Raw genomic sequence first — 27716 nt, 5'->3', positions numbered from 1 at the left:
GAAACCACTGATCTAGCCACTCTGCCATAAAGCCCAGATCAGTGGAGGGCTGCCGTGATGGTTCTCCTTCTGGAACTCTGTTCCATCTTAACATAGGATCCCTAGAGCTTAGTCAGAGTGACTATCAGGTTCTTGGTCACTTATCTAAGGCCCTTCTCCTCAATTGCTCCATTTGACTGGGTGTCCAACTTTTGGAAGAGTCCTGGTTGTGCCAAACCTCTTCCATTTGAGAATTATGGAGGCCACTGTGCTCTTAGGAACCCTCAATGCAGCAGAAATTTTATTGTAGCCTCCCCAGATCTGTGACTTGTAATAATTCTGCCCCTGAGCTCTGCAGGCAGTTCCTTTGACCTCATGGCTTTTGCTCTGGTACAGTGCGCATTGTCAGCTGTGAGGCCTTCTAGAGAGGCATGCTCCATTCCAAATCATGTCCCATCAATTTAATTTACCACAGGTAGACATTCAAGGTATAGAAATATGTCAGTAAAAATCAAGAGAAATGGGAGGCACCTGAGATAAATTTCATGTATTGTTGCAAAGGGTCTGAATACTTATGCCAATGTGATATTTCGTTTTTTTTCTTTTTAATAAATTTACAGACATTTCTAAAATTTTGTTTTCCCTTTGTCATTATGGGGTAATGAGTGTAGATTAATGAGAAAAAAATAAATTTCAACATCTGTAGAATCAGGCTAGAGCATAACAAAATTGACAAGTGAAGGGAATCTGAATACTTTATGAATGCACTGTATATAAAAATTAAGCCACTTCATTTTAATGTTATCTACTTTTATTTTCATTTTTTTTTAATACGGCTGCTTCTTAATCAAGATCTTCCCCTCCTTGTGAGGTTTCATTAACACAACTTCTGATCTGTCTTTGCCTTTTTAGATTTTTTCCTATTAAAATTTATTTAATTAAATATACGAGCACATAGCATGGAAAATATATCTGCTGGTACTTTTTTATGATCTTTGTTAGTTAAGTGAATTACTGTAGTTGTTAAATGAATCTGGCTTCCCTGTTGACTTTATCAGGTCACAAAAGGTGATCACATGACCTCGGGACACTGCAATTTTCCTGAATGCCAGTTGCCAAGTGTCCAAATTTTGATCATGTGACAACGGGGATGCTGCAATGGTCATGTCATATTCCTTTTTTCAGTGCTGTTGTAATTTTGGTCACTAAACTCAAGGACTATCTGCACACAAATTCTGTTTACCCCATCGTGTAGTGCTTGGGACTTGAATTGCCCACTTTCCAGTAGACAACCCCAGAATCTTAGCCACCAAGTCCTGTCTTTTCTATAAACTTTGTTATAAATTAAAACAAATAATAAAGTTAAACACAAATAATTCAACTTTTAATATATAAATGCCTGGAAAGCTATATTTCTTACTTCATCAGAGTATAAACTTGTGTATATCTTAAATGCACACCAAATGTTTATACTGTATTTATTCCATTCAAAGGATCAATTTATTTAATGTATTTCATTATTTAACTGAAGAAAACTTCTCTAAAGAATCTTCTGCAAATATGTTCCTTGTTGGAATAAGTCTTCTTTTAGCAGTTAGATCTTAATGATGTAAAACAATTGTAGTTTAAGTTTACTTCATCAATCTTTAAAAAACAAAAGTAAAAAAAGCTTACATTGACAAATGATTTTTTAAGTGTTCTTAGAAATGTCAAGAAAACCCCTTCAAATTGATTACATTTTCAAAAGAGACCTTAATTTTTTTTAAAATTTTAAAATAGTGCTTTCATTTTTATTACAATGGTATGTGAAGATCTATGTTTTTCTTCCCTTGCTGACATACTGGCCAATGACCCGAGTTGTGCAATCATGTAATTATTTAAGTATGCTTTGAATTTGTTAAACATAAACCATAAATACTGTATTGCATTATTACTTGTAAAAGGCAGTAGAATTTCATGAGACATTGTTTGAGGAAGGAGGAATCCAAAGGAGATGCTTAAAAGCTTATGGATGAACATATAGCAGTGTTGGCGAACCTTTTCGGCACTGAGTACCAAAAGGGGAGTGCATGCATGCGTGCAGGGGAGCACCAGAAACCGCAAAAACAGCTCCTCCGCATGCACACACAGGAGTGCCGGGAACCAAAAGAGCAGTTTCCTGGCATGCATGTGCACATTAGGAAGCTGACCCAATTTCCAGCATGTGCATGTGAACCGGTCACCTGTCTTCCGGTTTCTGGCATACATGCGCGAGCAAAGACCAGCTGGCCAGTGGGTGCATGCGCACCAGGGAGCTGCTCTTCCAGTTTCCAGTGCTCCCACGTGCGCGAAGACCAGCTGCAGCATGCATGTGCATGCCAGAACCCGGAAGAGCAATGGGCGACGGCTGGGATGCCCAGAGAGATGGCTCTGCGTGCCACTTCTGGCACACGTGCCATAGGTTCACCATCACTGACATATAGTATTCAGAGAACGTTTATACTGTACAAGACCACCAAAACCTAATAAACAGTCTAGAAGACAACTTATTAGAATTTAATTTATTAAACTAAAAGAGCGGTTTGGTCAGTTTGCTTAGTTGTTAAGGCACCAGGCTAGAAAGCAGGAGATTGTGAGTTCGAGTCTTGTCTTAGCCATGAAAGCCAGGTAGATAACTTTGGGCCAGTCACTCTCTCTCAGCCCAATCCACTTAATAGGTGGTTGTTGTGGGGAAAATAAGAGATGGAAGGTATTGGATATGTTTGTTGCTTTGAATTATTTGTAAATATAATAAAGATGGGATACAAAGAGAAAGATGTGACTTTCCCAAAAGCAAAGAAATAGGCACTACAAAAACATGCTGAAATGTGTATGGAAGATTTTAAATGAGATTTCTACCTAAACAACAAAAATGAATATTAAGGCATTAAATGTGGAACAAATCTAAGGATGTTATTTTTATTAATTTGAGAATAATGTTCACATGTACTTTTTATTTATTTTTCAGAAATTTAGAATCCCAAAGTTCCCATGCCAATAATTTGAAATGAATCCTCAATACTGCAGTACTTAATTCAAACAGTGTAATGCAGTTGGATTTCAAATGAGATCAGCATAATCTGAAGTCATATTCCAAACAATGTTAACATTTGAGTTAGTTTATTGACAGTGTGCTACAGAACAATAGTTGGTTAACCTTTCTCCAACAAAGTTAGATCCTTCCCCAAGAGGATTTGTAAAACTGAGTTAAGTTAAAATGAGAGTTCAATATAAATTAAGTGCCTGTGTTTCTTGCATATCATTTTGCCAACTCTCCAAGCAGCTTTATGATTTCAAATGATTAAGTAGACACCTTCAAATTTAGAAAATGGCACTGACTTTAAGGAATAAGCATATTTGAATGTCACACTGACTTGTGAATAGTAGTATTACATTGTATAATGATTTTATCTATGCAAATTCCCATTTATAATGTTCAGCAATACAACAGATATTATCTGTTTGTCCTTTTCTGAAAGTATTTCAGTTTTCCAGTTCCAGACATTGGATGAAGAGGCAGGGTCAATTAAATAATCCCATAAAAATGAATAAATGGCTATATTTGATGACTTCAAGATGCCCCACCTTCTGTGGGGGGTGTAGATGTGGTTGGAGAAACCAAATCTGGTTTTTGTGAGATTCTATCCAATTCAGCTTGAACATCAGTCAAAACAGGCTTTTGCCCTATAAAAAAAAAGAAGCAATAATTTTAAAAATAATTTTCCATTCAAGCATTGTATGTGAAGTATGTTTTTATTACAGAATTTGATATTACTGCTGCTACATATTTTTAACTAATACTAAAATGCATTTCACATATTTTTTTCAGATTGAAAATACATGTTGTGGACTTACTTTCATAAACATAATCTTGTAACAACAGTTTCTTTATCTGGTTTCTTTGAGGTGCATTAGGTCCCCCCCCCCCAAATTTCTTTGGTGAAACAAATTGCTTTCCCAAAGTTGTGTTCTGATAGCCATGTTCTATTGAACAATTTATCTTACTATATTCTTAAAAACCAATTTCATCTCTAAGATACTATCCGCAATCTTTTATAATGTTAAGGTAAAAATTGTGGTGAGAACATTTGAAGTATACAATCTTGCAGTATGAGATGATTTTTAATCTCTCATTTCCAATTATGGAATGGGAAATTAACAAGGAAGAATTGGTAAAGTCTTAGGACAAGTCTGAGAAGAAAAGATATTCCATAAAATCTGTAAATAATTAGTATCACAAATAGCATGTCTATACTTATATATTAGGAAAGAATGCACTGGTTACAATAATTTCCTATACTTTCTATCAATTTACCTTCAAAATACTATAAGAAAACATACATATATGTATTCTAAACTGAAGGAGAGGGAAACTGTCTGTAAAGATGAACAATACCTCACTCATTCCCATTAACACACAAAAGAAAAATAAGAGACACAAATATCTGCGTATGCTGTAGAAATAATCATTGCAGAGCATGGAAAAATACTGAACAATCAATAAAGATATTGGAGTATTAGCAATAGTATTTTTACTGTTACAAAGATAATACATTATCTGTCTTGATGTCTGTTTGCCATGCCATAGTGCAGGGGTGTCAAACTCACATCATCATGGCGTTGTCACATGACATACCATGACTTTCCCCCCTTCGCTAAACCAGGTGTGGGCATGGCCAGCATATGACGCATCTGGACTGCAAGTCACAAGTTTGACAGCCCTGCCATAGCGTATCTCTCTCTGTCATAATTGCATCTAAACAGTCTTTATAATTTGACTTGGAGAAAACAGAAATAGGAAATTAGTGTGTGCCTGTCCTTTGGAACATATTGTCCCTGCGACTGAGGTCGACTCCAATCCTCCTGACCTTCCATAAGAGCCTAAAAACCTGGCTTTGCAAGTTAACTTGGGGCTCCAATGCGAGAATCTTACAATGGAGAGGGGTGATAGATTAATAATAGATCCCATCTGTTCCCCATCCTACTTACAGCTTCCCCAATTTTAATTGGGGTGCAGTGTTTGGATCTTTTACAGTCTTATATTTATGTCTTTTATTTTTGTACAAGTAGTTGTCGACTTACAACAGTTTGTTTAGTGACTGTTCAAAATTACGATGGGACTGAAAAAAGTGACATTACCGTTTTTCACACTAATGAGCGTTGCAGCATCCTCATGGTCATGTGATCAAAATTCAGATGCTTGGCAACTGACTCATATTTATGATGCTTGCAATGTCCCAGGGTCATGTGACCATCTTTTGGAATTTTTTCAAAAGCAAAATCAATAGGGAAACCAGATTTACTTAACAACTGAGTTACTAATTTAACAACTACAATTATTAATTTAACAACTGCGGCAAGAAAGATGATAAGGTGGGGCAAAACTCACTTAACAAATGTCTTAGCAACAGAAATTTGGGGCGCAATTGCCATTGTAAGTCAAGGATATGTATATAGTTCTTATCTTTTTAAGATCATAAGCCACCCAGAGTTACTTTGTGGTAAGATGGCGCCTAATAAATTTTACAAATCAACCAACCAACCAACCAATCTTTTTTGTTTTGCCAAAACCATGTGCAGTAAGCGTTTCCCATAAAACATGTTTAAAACTTTAATAAATTCAAAAGTTATAGGCAAAAAGAGTCAGAGTTAAAGCTCTGTAGAAGGATTTATAAGCTTGTACATTAGATTATTTGTAACAATGAGGAAATCAGCCAAAATACAAATCACTAAACTTAAATGTTAAATCATTATATAAGTTTTTATGCTGTATTTACAGTAGTTGATTGAGTATTTAATATGACTTTAGTTAATCTAAATTCAATTCAGCTAAAATTCTTACCTGACTTCTTTGCAGATGGTGGCAGATTACCATTGCTACCACTTCCAGTGCCTCCTATTCCTCCTGGACTACCAATGTTACTGGATCCACCAGGTGATCCAGTTTTCTTACTCAGCAAACTGTTGAAGAAGTTTGCCAATACTCCCTCGCTTGTGGCTCCAGCTGAAAAATTTCCATGACACAGTGATAATATATTGTAGCTTAATTTGAAATGTTTAAGCATATTAAAATGTTGTTATACAATGGATACAAACATAACTAAATAAATGTCAATTATATATAAAGGCTTGCCTCATCAACTGAGTATAAAATCAAAATCCCAAACAATTACAATAAATTAATAATATCTTCAGTGTTTTACCTTTCATACTAGGATCTATTTTTTTAGATCCAGCAGGGATGGATGTAACACTGGTAACATTGGAGGTTACAGATCTGTTTTGTATCCTGGGTGATCCTCCAGGGACCCTTTGTGAGGTGTCCTACACAGAACATGAACCTAATGTAAATCTCTTATCTCGTGGACATAAGACCATCTGGAAAATGTTAAAATGTTTAAAATATTCTACTTAGATTAGCTACCTATAGGGGGGGGGAAACCCTCTTAAGACTATAGTTTTGAATCAGTTTATCTATAAAGGATTAGAATAAATGGCATTTCATTTCAGGTTAGCAATTTGAAAGAATGAAAATAATCAATTCCTTCCTTTTTCGTATAAAATAAGTTTTCTAAATTAACTTTTTTATCAGATGTGTTAACAAAAATTAGGAAAAGGGGGACACTGTATGCAAATACAAAAAAGAAAATGAGATTGTAATTTAAGGCATATAGATTGATAGAATGAACAAGAATAGACTGATGAACATACTTCAACTGATTAGGAAAACCTTTTAATATAATACTTATATTAAACATGAGGTTCATTATAAACTTCTCTGCCGGTCTTGACCAAATAAAAAATCGAGCGATTGATTGAATATTAACTTCCACCATTAACACTGAATAATATTCGCAACATGGGCAAAACATTGTGAAACATCTCAATTTGTCCTATATCTCATGTCCTCAAAATCTAAAAAAATGGAGTTAATTTTCTCATAAGTGATGTTCTGGGGTTATTTTTTAGAATAAAAAGTGATCCAGAATGATATAGTAAACCAGAAGATAAATGAAGACATAGAGGCCTTTTAAAATAAAATTAATCTACCACATTTAATAATACCCCAAAATAACTATTATTTCCTCCACTCTCTGAGGTAGAGATTAAACCAGTAATTTAAAAAATGGCGAAAGGTAAAACACCACGATTAGATGGGTTTCCCATTGAGTGCTATAAAGCCTTTATTTTTTGGTACCAAAACTTTGTCAAGTTTGAAGAGAGATCTGGTAAGGAAAGTTTAGAAACGACTTTTAATCAAGCTTAGTTATATTAAAAGCAAGTAAAGATATTTATCAACCAATTTCATTGATTAATGTTGATACAAAGAGTTAAAAAAATGAAATGAACAAAAGATAGGGCATACAGTTTGACAGAACAATTCACTCTTAAGTCCCACTGAATTGAAAAAAAGTTAGGTATGTTGTTAGAGAATATATATAGTCTAAAAGAAGCAAAAAGTTGAAGATGCAGAAACAGTAAAATATTATTAGAAATGTATCACTCTACCACATTAGAACAAAACATCTGTAAAGTATTAATACTAGAAAGTTTTTTTTTTACTAACCACTGGCCGTCCAGTTGTAGAAGGTGGCTGTTTGGCTAACAGAGTCTAAAAAACACAATCAAACATGCAACAGCATAAGAATTTCATAAACATTAAATATATATTAAAGTTAATTCAAATTAAAATACATTTTAATGACTATGAAAAGTACAGATACCTGTTGCTTCATAAGAAATACTTGATCATCTTCTGCTACTATTTCCTTTTCATGTACAAACTGTAACAATAAAAACTTATTAAAATGAATCTAGCAAAATAGGAGACACATAAATTTCAGAAAGCCATCCTCCCAGCATTATTGTGACCTTTGAAATTTTTAAATAGCCTAGGCCTCATTTAACCATTTAAATCTTCTAAAGAATCTCTTATCTTGTTGTTACTTATAAAATATTTATAACTCTGGGATGAATTTCTCAAGACAGTGGTTTTGCAAGTTCCAATTGCTAAGAATCTTATCAAGGTATCATATAAATTTACAAATAACCAAAACATCATTGGGTATTTTGTATAAAATAAGAACTTTCATATTCATAGATTTTATACACTGGACAGAAATGAGAGAATCTCTTCAGTACATGCTATGTTATGAGCTTCTTAAAAGATTATGAGTGGCTGGGCTATTAGAAGAAAAATATACCTAACACACAAGAAAGCTCCATAAGACTGCATTATTAATTTTTCTGTTTAAGCACTATTATAAAAATAATGAAGGTGGTATTAAAATCTAATAAATAAATAAAGAATAGTATTGGAGTTAAGCACTAAGCTAATGACTATAAACATTCAAGAATAGCATCCAAGAAGACTTCCATACTTCTGTGGCACTAATGCAGAAATACAGCTCTCTGCCTTTTCCTAGCAGTCCAAGTGCTTTTTGTATGGTTATTTGTAATGTTACTTTTTTGAATATCAGTTTTAGTTGATATGGTTCAAGGAACCTACATAACCTATATATTCTTATAATATAAATCAAGAATACTATTTGATTTATGTATTTATTAAAATTTTTGTAAAGCCAGAATCTAAAACCAACTCTGGGTAACATACATCCAATATTATTTGACAAGCTTCATTTCTTTGTCAAACAGAAATTCATTCATTTATCTGAAATGACATTTACATTAACAATGTAGGATTTTGATAAGAAAAATGATTTTTTCTTAAAATTTATTCTTGAAAAACAATTATAAATAATGCTGTCTTCTTAGTTTTCTGATCCACGTAAAGCAACAATTATGCTCTTGAACTCACATGCAGCATCCTGAAAATGTTTATTTTTATTTATTTATAAAGATATGTGCTAAGTTATGATAGCCTTTGTATTTTAAGCATATCAAGGCAACCAACAGATATCATGTTAACAACAGGAGAAATAACTATTTAAAAACAAATGTATAATATATCCTAAATTAAAAGATGAGAAAATCCCTCTGAAACAATCTTATAAGCAAAATTTATGACATTTTATAACATCAATTTTATACCCTACTGAAAATGTAGTTACAAATGATATTCCTACTTTTGATACCACGGCTATGGATTGATTGAATGATTGATGGATAGATTGATTTCACGTATTTCTATCCTCTTGCAATTCAAAAAGATTTCTTTAGCTTACATAGAATAATTAATACAGTTAAGATACCCGCAGTACAATCTAAAAACTCAACATTCGTAAGTAAAAATAACAATAAACAAATAAAAACAGAATATCAAGAAAGTAGAATATACAAAAATAAAGATGGAAAAGTGTCTCTAAAACAGCTGGGTTTTCAGCAAGTTTTTAAAAAAGACCAGTACTGTAAAGAGGAAACCAGACTAACTAGGGAAATTAAAATTTAACTTATTAAATCATAATTATTTCTAAGTCTGATTCATATTACAACCAAGAAATCTGTTTTATTTTAAATAGCAGGTCATACATTATTTAAGATTTTCTAAGATTGCAAATAAACCAATATACTACACAATATACAATATAGTAATATGACTTTTAATTATGTAAGGAATTACCTTTCTGACAGGTGGCTTTATTACAATATCTTCAAAGTTGTCAGTGACTTTTAAAATCTGAAAGTTCTCATGTAATATTCCTATCTTTTTTTCATTGTCCCACCCTGTAGGACTGAAAGCAAAACTCTATCACACCAGAGATTTCAATTGTTCACTTTTCATTCTCTGCCATACAAAAATACCTATTCTTTTCATATTAAATTTATGGAGTCTCTTTTGAAATTTAAAATAAAAAATTAACAGTAAAAATTCACACACAAATGCACAAAGAGAGAATTTATTTATTACTATTTTGAATATACTTTCCCCTCTTAGAAAAAATAGAGCAATGAAATACTTCATTTAGAAGTCTTTTAAAATGTATAGGACAAAAATGGGAGGTTTCAGTGTGACAAGAAAAGTGTTCTTTTATTTTAAAGTTCTCCACCCAGTGAATCTAATTTTTTTTTCAATTTCAGCAATTGGAAATCTAAATAGAAAACTCATTGAAAAAATAGAAAATAAGCAACAATATTTTAAAGAACGAATTGTACAGAAATCCTATTACTAAATAACTTACATAAATACTGCATCTTTTTCCACAACAATAGGAGGTATGTTGAAAGGAAATCCATACAATTTCTGGACAATATATTTATAAACTAAATCAATATTCTTATTCTCTTTTACTGAAGTGTAAATAAGTGCTGCACCATCTGAATTATTTGTTAAAGAAAATCCTACATTTTCATTTTTGCAAATCTACATACTTTGAAAATATTACCTTCTTAAAGATATACCAATATTCACCAAGTTTAAAAATCTATAGTTCCATAATTGTGCCAAATCTAACAATTTAATATTTTGTTTTTAAAAGTTTTATCATATATCGCATTTTTCAGAGTATAAGACGTACCAAGGCTTTGAAGAGGCAAATTTAAAAAAAAGTTTTTGCACTCTGACAATCTCTCCAAAACGGTCTGTTTTTCGTGAAAATGGCCTATTTTTTTTTCCCAAAAAAGGGCATGGCTAGCCTTTAGGAGGCGTGCTCCTGGGGGGGTGGGGTGGGCCAAAAGCAAGCAAAAAAAAAAGGACATTGGATAGCCTTTAGGAGGCTTGTAGAGTGCTCCTGGGGGGGGGGGGGGCAAAAGCAAGCAAAAAAAAAAAAGGACATTGGATAGCCTTTAGGAAGCTTATAATGTGTTCCTGGGGTTGGGGGGAAAATTGAGCAAAAATGGTCCGTTTTTTGCTCATTTCTGCCCTCCCCAGCCCCCAGGAGCTCTCTGAAAGCCTCCATAAGGCTATGCACGGCCATTTTGGTGAAGGGGGCGGGGTTTCTGGAGGCAAAAAAATGCTGTATTCAATAAGACGCACATAGATTTTCAGCCTCTTTTTTAAGGGAAAAAGGTGAGTTTTATACTCCGAAAAAATACGGTAGATAGTATTATATGTTTTTATCATATGGATAGTATGAGTGCCCCATATAGTGTCTGTTTGGAATTATGGCATGAAATTATGATGAAAAAGTAATTTTGAGACCAATTTTTGCATTTACAATCTTCTCAGATTTTTAAAGCAAAAGAAAGCTGAAGTAGGATGATAATTTATTTTAGTACTTACTTAACGACTAAGTTGCTGATTCCAATTGTGGACACTAAATAAATATTGCCAGTATTTACTTGTACTTAATGTGTACAGTATACCAATAAAACAAGAAAAATCCATCTGGCCACTCATATAGACCTTTTATTCCTTCTTTTATGACATAGGCAATTAAATATTTTAATTAATAGTTTCCTGTTTTTCTTACACAAGACTTGATAGCGTTTAACTTTAGAATGAACATAAATAAGACCAACCTCAAATGATTATTCAACAATTTTTCTGTATAAGATGATTAAAAGGTAACTCCTGGTTTGATTGTTTGGAAAGGAAGTAAGAACAAAGGCTATATAAAGGTGAAACATTTATTGACATTTCAGTCTATAAAATCAAGATAGAATAATCTTATCACCTTAATCTTTTTTTTTATTTCAGTAGAGGTTTGAGAGCATAGAATAACCTCTACAATAATCTAAATTGAAAATTAATGCTAGGTATATCTCATAAAGGATACACTGTAAACAAAATTGTCGGATATTTGACTGAATAAAGTCAAAGTGTTCGTCTCTGTAATCGTGTTCTTTTTCCAGAAGGTTAATGGCATCACACTAGAAATAAGTAAAATAATTATTGTTGTGGTTGAGGTTAATGTAGAATATTGCGGTAGGGGTATAAATAGTTATAAATAGTTGAGCTAATATAGATAGCTGAGTTTAATGTAGAAATTTATTTTTACCTGCATGTCTAGGAATTTCCAATGTATAAAATAGTATACAATATTTACATTAATATACTGGATTTCTATTGTTTCCAAAATCATAATTAGCATCAATCTAAAATACATTTCATGCCTACATGCAAACACATATAATCTTCATATTTATCAGTTTACAATATATTGAAAGTAAAAAAGATAAGAAATGACTAAAAATAAGATTTTTTAAAAAAAGCAATATATTAGTTTATCTTAAAGAGTGTTAATGAACCAATTAACTTAAAGGTTTAATTAAATTATTTGAAGACATATAGCTTTAATGGAACAAACCTTTGTACAAACTACTACAACAGGAATGCCTAAGTTACACGTTAGTGTATCTGCACCCAGAGGTAAAATAACACTATCATCTTTGTCTTCTTGTGATGAAGTATTTCTCCTTTGTGGAGAAGCTGGAAAATCTTCTGGTTCTGTATATTCTTGGAAATCTCTAATGACTGAAAAAAAAGAAGAGAAAAATAAATGAAAAATAAATTATTTTCTCCCTAAACTTTGCATTTTTATCAGAAATATTACAGGTAGTCCTTCACTTATTACTGTTCCCCTAACTATAGTTCAAATAACAATGGCCCAGGGAGGGGTGTTCTACAGCCGGTAAAATGTCACATCTCTATCAATATCTGAACGTTTGACAACTTGTTCATATTCACGAGAGGTTGCCATGTAATCATTGCTTGCAATCCTCTCCGCTCAATTCTCCAGAATATCAGTGAGGAAGCTGGCAGCGAAGATTGCAAGCTGATGCATCTTCCAAGAGGACTCCCTCTGCTCTTCTGGGCTGGCTGAAAGAGTTGCCTGGTAAAGGATTTCAAATTTATTCCTGCTGGGTTTTCAGCAATCCAAGCAGCTATGGAGCTGAAAACCTTTGGCAGGGAATCCTTTTACTCTGTGGCCTGACTAAAAAAAGCTGTTTGCAAGGATTTCAGCTCTGGACTTGCATGAATAGCTAAAACCCAAGCAGGTAGGGAGATAAATTCCTTTGACAGGCAACTCTTTCAGCCAGTCCACAGACAAGAGGAGTCAAAATCGGAGCAGGATTTTCCTGGCTAGAGTGGTAGCAGAATAAGGTAAAAGCATGGTGTGCCTCAGAAGCCTCAAGAGAAGCAATGCAGCAGGGGTGGGTTCCGGCAGTCACTACTCGTGGCCATGCCAAGATTTTGGTCTCAATTGAGGCTGTAAGTCAAGGGCTGTATATACTTTTCAATTATGTTTGCCTTTTTTCCAGAGAATATTGTTATTCATTCCAATTTGTTAAAGAAAACTAATTAATAGGCACCTGAGAAATATTATATAGCAATAGCCCCTAGACTTATATATGATCTCACTGTGTTTTATACCATTCTTTAAGCAGTTTACGGAGTCCAATAACAATCTGGGTCCTCATTTGAAAGGAAGGATGGAAGGCTGAGTTGACCTTGAGCTGGTCAGAAGCAAACTCCTGGCAGTGGGCAGTAAGTTAGCATTCTAATCACTGTGCCACCACGGCTCATATATATAACCAAGTTTTTAAGCACAAGTCGCAATCTATAAAAAAAATCTGAGTACTGCATAATAAAACAACTGGAAATAGATAATAAAGGCAAATATAAACACCAGCTTTTTTTTAAAAAAAAAAAAAGAAGAGGGCAATGTCAGGGGAAATTTCACCCTGAACTAATGAGGTCTTGGAATCGACAGCTTTTCCAAACAGCATATCATCAAGAAGCGAAAAATAAAATAAAACCCAAGAACATGTTCTAATGAAAACAAACTTTAATACAAAAATAAGAAAACAGAAATAAAACAAATCTATCTAATTTTTACATTTTGGCAAGAACAAATGTTGTCCGCCTTCTTGAAGACGAACAAAGATCAAAAGGGAAGAAGTTTCTGGAATGTGTGATGTATATAGAAACGTGTTAAGAAGCATGCGCAATAAATCATTGCTGATAAGAAAAACTTCTCTACAGTATAACTTATAATAGAGGCTCAAGTAGACAAACAAAATAACGTAGTGACAGGCAATTTAAAAAATCATTCTTTGCTTACACCTTACAAAATATCCATTCTGAGGATTTTTCAGTGTAGAAGGTTATCTAGTTTACATTCACAATGTTTCAGTGAGACATTGCACCTAAGAATTTAGTCTCAGAAATACTGCATGAAGTCAGTATAATTATTTCATTAAAATGTTTAGGTATAATAGATAATTAAAAAACCTTTAGTACTGAAATGAGCTTTCTTATATTGTTACAACCTAAAAATAGTTAAGGCTTCAACTACAGTGTATCTTTCATAGTATTATCTTGGATCATCTTTAAATTGTTATACAAATAAAATTAAGTTAGATTTTTCTTAGGGTGCTTCCTGATACTGATTTAAATGTGTATTATTTTAACTTTTTTAAAAATCCTGAGGCCATTGATTACAAAATTCTATATTTAGGATAAGACCTAGAGTGTAAATATAGTCTCTGTTTCCCCAGCTTTTTTTTTCTGTCCTAGGTACAAGGCTAATGTGATGAATGAGAAAATTAAGGAATTGATGGATGTGATAACTGCTGGTCAAGGTATAATTCAGGGGCTGCAGCATTCATTCATATGATTGGATGTGTCTTATTATTGCTCTATTTCAATCTGGAATTTAAATTACTCTTATTAGCTTGTCTTTTGGCTTTGGTTAGTACTGGGATTTATAAAATGACACAAAAGATGACATTTGAAGTATCTATTTTAGAAGGGTTTTGAAGAATGGGATCAGAAATTAGTAACTACAATGTCAGCAATGATGTCTGTTTCTATGGAGAGATGTTAATGAAGGATGATATATGTGAAACAAATTTTGCCTAGTGAAGAAATATTAGAATCATAAATATTGGATAATAAAAAGGGAACTAAAGTAAAACACAAATGACAAGCCAAGAAAATGACCGTTGGCTTACCTGAATGGTCGTTCTCTAGGCGCTGCGGGAGTGTCCAAGCATCGGTTAACTTCAGCTTGCTGCCCAAGGACTGAGTTCAAAGTTTGTGTAGCCATGCCTCCTGCTCCCTTTAGAGGCTCAGTTTAAAAAACAAAGGAATGAGACCTAGAAGGATGCTGTAAGGAGTAAGGTGTATGCCATGAAGGTGATAATTCATGCACCCGTAGCTGACCCCAAGGCGGGGTTGGACACTCCCGCAGCACCTAGAGAACAACTATTCAGGTAAGCCAACGGTCATTCTCCTAGGCACTGCTTAGAGTATCCAAGCATGGGACATACCCAAGCTATGTAGTCCCAGGGCGGGAAGAAGGAATGTCCTGGTTAGCAGGAGCTGCGAGGACTCGCTGTAAAACTCTCCTTCCAAATGAAGCCTCTGCAGAGGCAAAGGAGTGCAGTCTGTAATTCCAAAGGAATGGTGACAGTGAGGACCAGGTAGCCGCCCTGCAGGTCTCTTCAATAGGCGCTTGAGTAGCCGAGGTGGCCGTAGTCGTAGCACTCCTCGTGGAGTGTGCTGTTATAGAGGAGGAACAGGTCTGGATTGTTGCTTGTAAGCCAGCTTGATGAAAGCGCACAGCCAACATTCTATAGTGAAAGATGATACCTTCCTGCCCATGAAGCTGGGCTGGAATGATATGAAGAATGATTCTGACTTGCAAAAGGAAGCTGTCCTCTTTTTGTATACCTGCACAGCGCGGTGCACATCCAATTTGTGCCAGATGAGCTCCCTGGGATGACTGGGGTGTGGGCAGAAACCGTGTTCTGTGGAATAAGCTGTTAATTTTTGGTAGAAATGCTGGATCCAATCACAGAATTACTCTGTCCGAATGTATAATACAAAGGTCCTCCCTAATGGAGAGCGCAGCTAGCTCCAAAATTCTGCATGCTGAAGTGATGGATATGAGAAAGGCGGTTTTGAATGACAAATGTTGTAGGCTAAAAGAGCGAATTGGTTTGAATGGCGCCGATGTTAAGGCCTGCAATACAACCGATAAGTCCCAAGTTGGGTAACGGTGTACCGTCAGAGGGTATAGGTTGGCAGCCCTCTTTAGGAAACTGCGAACCCTTGGGTGTCTGCTGAGCGGTTGAGAATCGTCTCGGGACAAGATGGTGGCTAGGGCTGCTGTCTGTCTCCGAAGGGTGTTGGGGCCGAGGCCTTTGTCCAACCCCTCCTGGAGGAAGTCCAGAATTTGTGGAATTGTCACTGCTGTGGCATTGATGTGATGGAACTGACACTAAGAGGAGAAGATAGCCCAAGTTGTGTCATAGATCTGCACAGTAGAAGGTCACCTGGATGGTATGGATGACCTTGTCAGAGAAGCTGTCCCGCTTCAGGTGGTCCCCCTCAAGCACCAAACGGCTAACTGAAGCCATTGACGCTGTGGGATGGCCCCTTGGCTGAGGGAGATTTGCTCCTGAGGTATGCGCCAGTGCTTGGTTCACTGACAGGCTGACAAAGTTGGTGAACCAGGACCTCCTTGGCCAGTGCGGGGCGACTAGCAGTACTTTGGTGCCCTCCAGCAAGATCTTCCTGATCACCTGAGGTATCAGTGGGAGGGGCAGAAACATGTATAACAGGCTGGGAGGCCAGCGGCATCGAAGAGGTCTGTTCCTTCTGCGCTGGAGCATTGGAATCTTGAAAAGAACTGGGGGAGGTGTGTGTTCTTGGGACTGGCGAACAGGTTTCCCGTCGGAAGTCTGAACCTCTGGGTCAGTTGGTGAAACAGATAAAGCCGGCATTCTGAATTGCTGATGGTCATTCTGCTGAGCCAGTCCGCTGTCACGTTCTCTTCCCCCGAAATGTGGTCCGTCCTTATGGACTGGAGGTGGCGCTCTGCCCACTGTCCCAGGGCTTCTGCCTCTGACATCAGGGCCTTTGATCAAGTTTCGCCCTGGTGATTGACATAGGCCTTGGTGGCGTTATTGTCCGTCAGTAGGAGGTCGTAAGACCCTTCAATGAACTGCTACACAAACTTTGAACTCACTCTTTGGGCAGCAAGCTGAAGTTAACCCATGCTTGGACACTCCAAGCAACGCCTAGGAGAATGACCTGGACAGATTTTCTATTGGTACAAAAGAAATTGTAACTCCCCAAAATTGGGTTAAAGTTTAGAAAATTAAAGTGGAAATACAAATGATAAACTAAGAGAATTATCTGGATAATGACTTTTTATTGGATTTATGAAAAAGGTTTGCTAAAGCCTCAAAGAAGCTTTGAGATGGTAAAAAACAAAACAAAATCAAATCCTACAAAATATCTGAATGAATTAAAAGATTAAGATTATTAGAAATAAACTGAAAAAATATAAAATTGGTTTGTTTGACCAAGGTTAAAATAAGACATATTACTATAAAGCTCCAATAACCCTTTTTTTTGACAGCAGGTTTGAAAAGTTGAGGATATATAGATTTGCATATAAATCCAGTATGGGTTAGAAGAAGAGATATTTGTTTATAACCTGATAGATGAAGCGTTCCTAAATTTGTTTATATGGGTAGTCCTCGATTTATGCCTGATCACTTAGTGACTATTCAAGGTTACAACAGATCATTTCAAAAGTACTGATTTTAAAATTACAATGGCTGCAATACAACCCCCATTATCACGACAGCAATTTGGGTGCATGGCAACTTGCTCATGTTCACGGTGCTCTATGGTGTCCCCTGTGATCATATTAGTGTGATTTTTAACATTCTTTGCTAGTTTCCAATTTTTGGTTTCTGGCAAAAATGCCCAGTGGGTAAAATGGATTTGTTTAACAACCATGGTGTTCACTTAATGACTGCGTTATTTGCTTAACAACTGTGCAAAAATGCTGAAAAAAATGAGTCTAGTCATGTGATGTCTCAACTTATGACCACAACAATTTACAACTTAACTCCAAGCTCAATTATGGTAATAAATTGAGGACTACCTGCACTGGTGATGAAGATCAGAAATCACATCTTTAAATATTTCTTTTCTTTTTCTTTATTTAATTTTTTTTTCTTTCTTTGAATTTTTTATTCTTTCTATTTCTATTTTTTTTCTTAGTTTGTATTTTTTATTATTGTAAAATGTTTCAGTTAAAATGATTAAGAAAAACAAATCATTTTCAAAGTACTAATAGCCCTAATTAAAATTAAGCATTAATTTAAAAAGAAAATTAAGTTAAGAAATATGAGGTATAAATAAATAAATAAGCAAACAAATACATACATACATATATACTCAATTTAGAGAAATAGACTTTTGAATTGAAGGATCTATTGCTTAAAAAAACCCATTCCGTATTTTTCGGACTATTTCATGCATATAAGACGCACAAAAATTTTAAAGAGGTAAATTTTAAAAAACCCATTTTTGCCTTCCCTGGCCCCCAAGGAGCACTCTGCAGGCCTCCCAAACCCACTGTATGCCCTGTTTTTTTGTGGAAAATGGGGCATACAGAGTTTGGGAGGCCTGAAAAGTGCTACTGGGGGCCAGGAAAGGCAAAAACATGACATGGGGGGAGGGTGTTGAGAAGTGAAAAATGAGCCCGTTTTTGGCAAAAACAGGCCCATTTTTTTAAACAAAGAAATGAGGCATGCAGAGAGTTTGGGAAACCTGTAGTGCTCTCTTGTGGACTGGGGAGGGCAAAAATGAGCAAAAAATGGGGTGTGCAGAGGGTTTGGGAGGCCTGCAGAGTGCTCCTGGGGGCTTGGAAGGGCAAAAACATCCGTTTTTGTGAAAAACGGGCCTGTTTTCACTAGTTTTTGCCCTATATACAGAAGCCAAAGGCCTCCCAAACTCTATGCGCGTCCATTTTTGTGAAAAACGGGATGTATAGGGGAGGATTTTGGGAGGCCAAAAATGCTGTAATCAGTGCATAAGACGCACCCAGATTTTCACCCTCTTTTTGGAGGGAGAAAATGGTGAGTCTTATACTCCGAAAAATACAGTAATTCAAAAAGTTATCTACTATCCTATAACTCATAGATTAGGAATAACCTGCATATTCAAGTGCAAAATAACTCTCTAGGAGTATCTTAAAACAGTTCAAGCTTCTATCACTCAACCAGCATCATTAATAATTTATATGCTAAACATATGAAGAGCACCAAAGTTTTGTTTTTTGATTTGCAGCACATCAAAGCTGATTTAGTAAAAAAAGATACTACAACATCTTTTTTATATAACAAGTTCTTATTTATATTAAAAGTAGGATTTAGTGGATATAATGGAAAAATCACATCTCTGAGTAACAATGGAGTTCATCAATTATGGAGAAGGCTGCTAATATCAGAAGTATATTTTGATAATGTTTATTTTCAGATATTTTGAACCAATTGCATTTCCAAAATGACAATTTTTAGAACACACAGGTGAATGTATGTATGTATGTATATATGTATATATGTAGGTATGTATTTAAAGATTTTTTAAAACAAAATTCAATTAACTAGTATATTTTGAAGAGATATACTAATTCTATAGCTTTATAATGAAAACTATTTCAAGCATATTAAATTGAATTGTTTATATGCTAAACGTACTATTTCTAGTAATAATAATCTCATACATAATGACCTGGTAGTGTTTTCAATTGCAGTGAAAATATAAATATATTAATAAGGCCAATATAAAATATTAAAAATAATTATTTTTTAATTAAAATATATTTATATTGCCTCTTAGGATAAGGTCTCCTCCAATTAGTTTTTAGCATAAAATGGATGCAAGATCTAAAGTCATCATTAGAATTGCTTTGATAGAGAAGATTGACAGTTATAATAGCTAATATTTTCCAAATGGAAAAAGATGCCTTTATAATTAAGATAAAGCTATAGATAATTTTCCAACATGTAATAAATAAATGTTTCTATAATACTTACCTTTTTGCTCCATTTCTTTCATTTCTTCAGGAGGAATTTTTAATTTGTCAATATGTTCTCTTACAACGCTTGCCCACTTTTGTAATGAATCTAAAGCAGTCCACGGTTTAGACATATCTACTACCAGCATAATTAAAGTATCCTTTAGAGATGTGGCGTCTATTGCAAATTTGAGCAGGTCTTTATGGTACAGATCACCATCTAAAATCCATATATTGCATCTTGTCTGATCTAGAAACAAAGCAAAAGTCGAATAGCTCATTAATATAAATGAAAAGAATAGATCATAGATCTATACAGCACAATTATGATTACACTGAATTTTAATAGCAAATATCTAAAAAGTTTCTTATGAAAGAAAACATGGTAGCACCTTTCATTAAAAATAGGTTCTGAATTCTTATCTGATCAAATATATATTTAAGTAGCTGAAACTAAAAACTTCCTTATGATTCACAACGAAATAGTTTTTGTTTTGTTAGCAGAAGTATACAAATCTGCAAAATATCAGGTGATTTTGAACCATGGTCATGTTTTAAGAGAAAAAACAGGCAAAGCAGGAAAAAACAAAATAAAAGCAAGTAAGAAATATTGGAGTTGAGGGAATGACACTCTTTAATGTAATGCTCAGTATAAAAGCTAAACAGTTGGGGAAATGATTAGAAATGATGGGAAAATGATAGAGATAGGCTATAGAAGTGCTTTTGAGAGTAGAAAAAATAGCAAGTAGCAGTCATTAAAGATAATGAACATTTCTTATCTTATATAGTTACTCTCAACCAGTCATTGTGTTTTCTATAGTGTAAACCATTCTACCAAAATTCACTTTTTTTCTTGCCTACCAACTCCCATAGATAGTCCCTGACGTTTATGGCTGGGCAGCCTGGCATGGGAATTGAGCTAACACAAATTGAGCTCCAAGCATGCATGCAGACTGGTCTGCTGCTTGCCAAATTGATCTGTTGCGTGTGTGTGTCAGCCAGTCGCTCATGTGGCTCAGTTCTAAACAGGCCACAGCCTGGTAGTAGACTGTGGCCTGGGGACCCCTGTACTAAGGGATATTTTATTTAGTAGTTGTTGATTAATGAAGATGACACACATTTTAAAATACTGCAATGTGCCCCAAGTAACAATATACCATATTCATGTCTGAAATGTACTTACCATCTCTATCTTCATCATGAACAGTTAGGTACAGATATTCCATTCCTCTTCCTTTCTTGTATTCCTCAATTCCCTGAAGTTTTCCAATTAAGCTAGTTTTACCTGCTCCATCTTCACCTACATTTAAAAAAACAAAAGTTGAGCATTTATTAACAGTTCCCTCAGGGAGGTGACCAATATGCTACTGGGGAAGAGCAGAGGGCTAGTACTAGTAGTGTCAGAAAGAGTGAAGCGGCTGGGCCAAAACTGAAAGGACGCTCAGCTGTGGATGTATCCAGTTGTGAAAGGAAAGTCCAATGCTGTAAAGATCTATACTCCATAGGAATCCGCAAATGTAAAATCCATGAATCAAGGCAAGCTGGATGTGGTCAAACAAGAGATGACAAGACTGAACATCGACATCTTAGAATCAGCAATCAGATATACTACTGCGGGCAAGAATCTCTTAGAAGAAATGGAGTAGCCTTAAGAGTCAATAAAAGAGTAGGAAAAGCAAAACTGGGATACAATCCCCCAAAATGATAGAATGATCTCAATTTGAATCCAAGGCAAACCATTCAATATTAAAGTAGTCCAAGTCTATGCCCCAACCACTGGTGCTGAAGAGGATGAAATTAGGAAATTAATGTACAATATAAGGATTTGTACATTTCTCAGAATGTCAAGTAAGACTATCTAACACAGAGATAAAATATCAAATATAAAGAGGTGATAATGATTTTAAACTAATTTTTGTCAAGTAGCTTATTCCTGCATGGCATAGTCATTTATTTGATAAATATTTATAATTTATCTTTTAGAGTACAATTCATAAAATAAGCCTATGGGATAGAATATGAAACAATTAAAATCAAATTTGCATTAGCCAAAAATAACATAGTTAAATAAATTGATTTAAAACAAACTAACAATATAACACTATATATCAACAGTATATGTAACTTCTGTAAAAAGTGCACACTTCTGCAGACATAGAAGTGTAAAAAACTTCTTTATCTGCAGCAGTTTTTGTTAAATTCAGCAAAGACATTAAAAAATTATCTAGGACGGGTGGTCCAACTTTGCTATTTGGCTGCCTGGATGTGGGGGAAGTGAACTGGGCCACACAAGCGCAGGCCGGGGCACACACATGTAGCTCCACACACGCAAAAGAGAAGACTTTGAGGGGCAGTCTTGGCTCCTTCAGGCTGCTCCATGCCAAAACCTTTGCAAAGGGATGGAAAGCCTAAAGCCGAATGAGATTACTCCCCCAAAGTCCTTTGTCCATTTCCAAAGCTTTTAGCATGGAGAAGTGAAATCTTTGGGGGCATAGTCTCATACTCAAGAGGCTCCCCAACGCTCCAAAAGCGGATTGGCAGCCTTGGTGAGTCAACTGACACACTTGACCCACTCAGTATCTGCTCTGCTTTTGGAGCATTGGGAGCATGCAGCTTGGCAGCCCTGCTGGCGGTGGGAGAGGGAAAACTGGGCCATGCAAGCGGCAGGCCAGCATATATACACACGCAGCTACACTCATGCAAGAAAGAAGCATGATTAGGGCTGCAGGCACGGGCTACTTGCATGAGTGGGGCTGCGAGTGGCCTGGTTGCAAATGGGCCACGGCCCAGTAATGGGCCAGGAGCCACAGACTGGGGAACCCTGCATTAGTACTTTGTCATTACAGATAGTCCTTGATTTACAGCCATTCATTTACTGTGTAAAGTTACAATAGCACTGAAAAAGTGATTTGTGACTGGTTTTTATGTTTATGACCATTGCAGCATCCCCATGGTCATATGATCAAAATTTGGGCGCTTAGCCATTGGCATGTATTTATAACAGTGGCCCTGTCTTGTAGTCATGTGATCAACATTTGTAACCTTCCCTGCCAATGTCCAATAAGCAAGGTCAATAGGTGAAGATTCACCTATTCACCTCACATCGTAATTTATTTTAATATACAATGAAAAAAAAACCTATCTTTTATTTCCATCAGCCAGGACTAGCATCCATTTGTTACAGAAGAAACAGCATCTTAAGTCCAATTTGATGTAGCCTCTGAAGTGTGGTTCAGGTCTCCCAGAACATTGATATTTGACATCATGCAACTGTCAAACTGTATTTTTTTATTACATTAAAAACTACAAGTTTGACAGCAACATTTGGAAGAGTTATGAGTTATTAAAGTTCAATTAATAAATTAAGCCTGGGATATTGTTGTCATAGTTTGTTGCATAATCAGTCAGATGTTTAGCCAGATTTTGCATTTTTATCTACCGTTCGAATCCTTCCCAAGGACTTCAGATAGGCAGATGTTGTTGTTCAATAATGTCAAAGCTACTGTTCTAGGATCTAAGCTGTTCCAAGTAAAGTTGTGTTTTGCAATTGATGGTGGTTTTTGTCAGGGTCAGTGTTATTGTTGTTATTAATATTTTAATGATACTAAGGTTGTGGAAAATTGAATAAGCCTTACAGTCATTGCTAATGACGATTAAGTGATATTTGAGAAGAGAGATAGTCCTTCCAAAATGGGGAAATTATATAATCACATATCTGACTCCAATATCATAGATGGCCTTTAGCCATCTGAAACAAAAAGTGATATCCTTATGTTGCAAGGTACGTAATAGTCATAGATATTTAACAAGTAATAATGTGCCACAAAACTATTCATGGAAAGATCAGCAATAGTGATCAGAGGTAAGATGATCATTGTTGTATAAGAACAGTAAAAAAGAGGCAGTACTGATGGAAACATATTGGAGTTATAAACAGTACTGAGAATTATAAATAATGTTGCTCGGGATGGAGAACTTGAATTAATTTGACAAATTAAAAGAACTTCATTGTTACAAGGTTATGGAAAGCTAGCGCACAGTATGTTGCTACTTTTATTTTTATAAGTAATTCAATATGATGAGGTACTCTTTCTCCACCTATTTTCCCTTCAATAACAACCCTGTGAGGTGAGCTGGGTTGAGAGAGAGGGACTGGTCCAAAGTTACCCATCCAGTTTTTATGATTAAGGTAGAATTAGAACTCTAGTCTCCTGGTTTCTGGTGCCTTAATCACTAAAGTTCTTATTCCTGGGAAAATAAACCTAGTAGTCTACAAAGCATAACTTCCACTCATATACTAAAGTAGTTTACCGATCATGCCTCAATAACATGTTCTGTGTAATACAGCACTGGAGGCAAAATTATAGATTCTTAAAATTTTGGATTAAACAATCAAATACCTTATTTTGTTACTATTTCATTAAACAATACAGAGATATTGTAGTATTATCCAACTTTCATGTCCAGTAGATGACTATAGAATGTATTGGTGAACTTCAAAAGCTAAGCTGGATCAGACCTGACCAGTACAGACAGTACCTTAACTTCAGTGGTGGGTTGCAGGTGGTATGCCCCGGTACAGGCGCACTGGAGCCTGCCCGCAGCACTGGGTACTGTTCCAGTATGGTGCTCCAGAGGCCACCCACCCTCCTTACCTGTCTTTAAACCCTTCGGCACTTCCACGCACACACATGGAACGTACAGCCCGTGCGATGCTCCGCCGAGCAACTGGAGTGTCGGGGAGGCGTCACTAAGACGCATGTGCGTGTTGTGCACGCTTTCATGTGGAGGACGTTGGGCCTGGAACCCACCACTGCTTAACTTCCATTACTTCTATAGCTGATCCTGGAATGTATGATCCTAAGCTGGTCATTAGGTGGATCATCATGTGCCCGATTTTATGACTTTTGTGGCAGTTGTTAGGCAAATAGTTGTAAAACAAGCACTATGATGGTTAGAACAAGCAATGGCTGTTTTGCTGGAAACCAGAACTAATCCTGGTTTCTGGAAAAAAAACTGTAATAAATAGCAGGATGCCGCAAATGACTATAAATGCAGGCCAGTTGCCAAGCATCCAAAATGTTATCTTTGAGAGAACTTTGAATGCAAGTTGTAAATAGGCCTGGTAAGGTCCATTATAACTCTGAATATTTGTCAAGCAACCTATCATAAGTTGAGAATTATCTTTTATATACAACCATATATTCTGAATGCTAGTTTGGGAAATAATTATTTTTGAAAAGTCACTTTCATATTGTTGTCAAATCAATTTGAACAATATTTTTTGGTGTATAAGATGCATTCCCCCACACCCAAAGTGGGTAGAAACGTCTGTGGAACAGGTTGAAAATGGGTTGAACGGAGGCCAAAAACGGGATGCGCAGAGGCCGGAAATGGGGTGCATGGAGGCAGTGATAGGCAGCAGCGATGACTGGCATTGATCCCCTCAGCCTGGAACAGCTGGTCGGTGGTATTCCAGGAGGCAGATCCAACCACCAATCAGCTGCTCATGCTAAATCAGGCTGTGCTGAAGCTGATCAGGCTGTTTGATGTTTGCTGCAAGGAGGCAAATTTCTGGAGGCAGAGACAGATTTTTTCCCCCTTGTTTTCCTCCCCCAAAGCTAAGTGCGTCTTATGTACTGGAGTGCCTTAAAGTGCGAAAAATACAGTAGAAGCCCAAGTGATCTGTGTCATACATCTTTACAGTAGATATTTTTATCTATCATTATCTATCATTTCTATAACTTAAATTAACTAACCTATAAACTATTTAAAGTAGCTATTTGAAAGCTAACCCAGAAGGGGCTTACACATTCTTGATATCCAAGTTTGTATTTCAAGAAACAGGTTTACTGCATGAAAATAGAAAACTTCCATCAGTAAATAACACTAATTGTTCTAAGACTTTAGGACATGGTTTGAATAAATCTTGACAACTTCAAATATCAGACAACAGCATTAAAGCATATGCTTACGTATTAAAGCATAATACTGATAAATCATTCATCAAACATATTTGACAGGTTTTAGACAAATATTCAAAGGTTTTTTGCTCAGCTTCCTAATCAAGACATATATGAAGACCACAAAAAAGTGTTAACAGCTTATTTCATACATACTATTGGTTAAGGAAGAAAAACATTCTCCAGTTATGCATTTGCAAGAAAATCTATTCTATCTTGTGAGGGGAGGAGGAGGAGGAGGACGAGACCTCTCCCTTCGACACAAGCGGCGCTCTAAAGGAAGCGTGAAGCGGTCCAGCCCCCTGATGAATAAGGAAAGAGAATAATCAAAGGGAAGAATAAGCAGGAAATAGAAGAAAGGGACCACTCACCCAACAGCACGACGTTTTTCCCAGAAGGCAATTTAGATCGGGAACGAGTGGACACCTCGCTGAGAATGCAGGACCTGCCGCGAAACAAGGAGAACCGTGAGGATAGGCAAAGCCCGGGAAGAAAAGGATACACTCCTGTCACGGCGCGACAGCAGTGGTGGGCGAAGGATGCGGGAGGAAAGACAGATCTTTCCTGGGCAGAGCACAAGGGATTGGGACGACGCTAACATGGCGGAGGAATCTCCCGGCGAGGCCCCCAGCCCCCCAAAAATGGAATCAATGAGGATGAGCGACGCGGGGGCAGTTGCTGGGCGATTGAGAAGAGAGGAGCGATCTGGAGTCGGCGAGGAAGAGGGGGGACGGGTTCAATTACCAAAGATTATGTCCATCGTCCTCGTCCACCCCGGCGCGCGTGTTTGCACCGCTGCTGTTAGTTGTGCCGAGGGCGGCGGCGGGAGCTGCGTAGTCCGAGCTCATCCTTGCCGAAGAAGAGGAACGAAAGGAGCCGGCTCGCCCTCCCACCACCGCCGCCATTTTCGCTGCGCGCACGCACACTCACAACACCAGCGGGGAGGAGGAGACACGCCTGGATCCCCCTCCTGCCGCTCTATGGGAATAGCCCTTTCTGCCGGCGCCCTCGTCGCCTTTTCTTCAATGGAGAGGCAGCGAGCCACTAGAGCGAGCGGAAACAACAGTATCAGCAGCGTGGCCAAAAACCCGGATGTTGGGGGCCGAGGCGAGAGGACAGGGAGGGCTCCCTAAGCGCTTGCATGCGGTCTCTTCCTTGACGCCTCCTTAATTCTCGCTGTCGCTTCGTTTTGTCTGCTTTCTCTGGTTCCTCTCTTTCCCTCTCTATCCTCTTTTCACGGCCCGTAGGTATTATACATCGATGACGAAAAGCAAAAGGGAAAAGGTCGTTTAACACGTCACTTGCAAATGCTCTATTACGGTGATAATCACTCACCTCACCCACAGCCACTCATTAGCAGCCACGCCCATGACAGGTCACCTGAGCCAACTCAAGTCAGTTTATTAATATGGCAAATACATGGACTTAGAATAGTTCGAATGTTAATGTCCAGTCCACCTATCCATTCAAGGACAAGGTGATCTATTTTGAAAAAATCAGACATTGGGCCAGTGTAGGCTCTTGATGGACATTTGGACACAATGTGGTGGATATTTTATCGAGAAGCACCACAGTCACATGGGTTAGAGACAAGACCCCATTTAAGCAATGAGTACTGGCAGACACCATATTGGGTATAAATCAAGTCAGTAAAGGCAGAGAACACAAAAAGCATTTTGCAACTACATAGTTGCAAGCAAAATTCTTCGATAACCAATGACATTCTTCAAAGAGAAAACTGTTCAGGTCATCACTGTCAGTTGCAACATCTGGTCTTAAAAAAGGAACTATGTTACACCTGACATATACTGTAAAACATTTAATAGGTTTATTAAGACAATACAGTTTTTATGAGCGGAAGTAAAAGTTTCTTTCAAATTGATCTCTGCTCCTAGCACAATACGAATGGAGTAGGGATTCAATTCATATATTTGTATGGAATTCAGTGCAAGCAGACCATTTCCCGAAAATATCTTTGAAATGGGAAATTTATTTTAGGTTAGAGAAGAATAAATGGTAGACAAAGTTT

At 36.5% G+C, this 27716-nt stretch overlaps 1 protein-coding gene across 1 annotated transcript; it reads right to left on the bottom strand.

Annotated features, from left to right (window-relative positions):
* Positions 1 to 1799: 1799 nt before the first annotated feature.
* On the bottom strand, positions 1800 to 26982 carry DYNC1LI1 (dynein cytoplasmic 1 light intermediate chain 1). The gene is made up of 13 exons (XM_081971090.1): positions 26432 to 26982; positions 26059 to 26132; positions 20908 to 21024; positions 19744 to 19974; positions 12204 to 12370; positions 11673 to 11766; positions 10137 to 10272; positions 9578 to 9689; positions 7722 to 7781; positions 7565 to 7609; positions 6201 to 6321; positions 5840 to 6001; positions 1800 to 3681 (listed from the first exon to the last, which is right to left on the bottom strand). Exons 1-13 carry the CDS (start codon positions 26590 to 26592, stop codon positions 3569 to 3571), a joined length of 1593 nt encoding a protein of 530 aa, XP_081827216.1. The 5' UTR covers positions 26593 to 26982; the 3' UTR covers positions 1800 to 3568.
* Positions 26983 to 27716: the final 734 nt, after the last annotated feature.

Source organism: Natrix helvetica (genome assembly GCF_964273705.1).
Source record: "Natrix helvetica genome assembly, chromosome: Z".
Taxonomy (NCBI): Eukaryota; Metazoa; Chordata; class Lepidosauria; order Squamata; family Natricidae; genus Natrix; species Natrix helvetica.
This window is presented reverse-complemented; position numbering and strand designations above follow the sequence as displayed.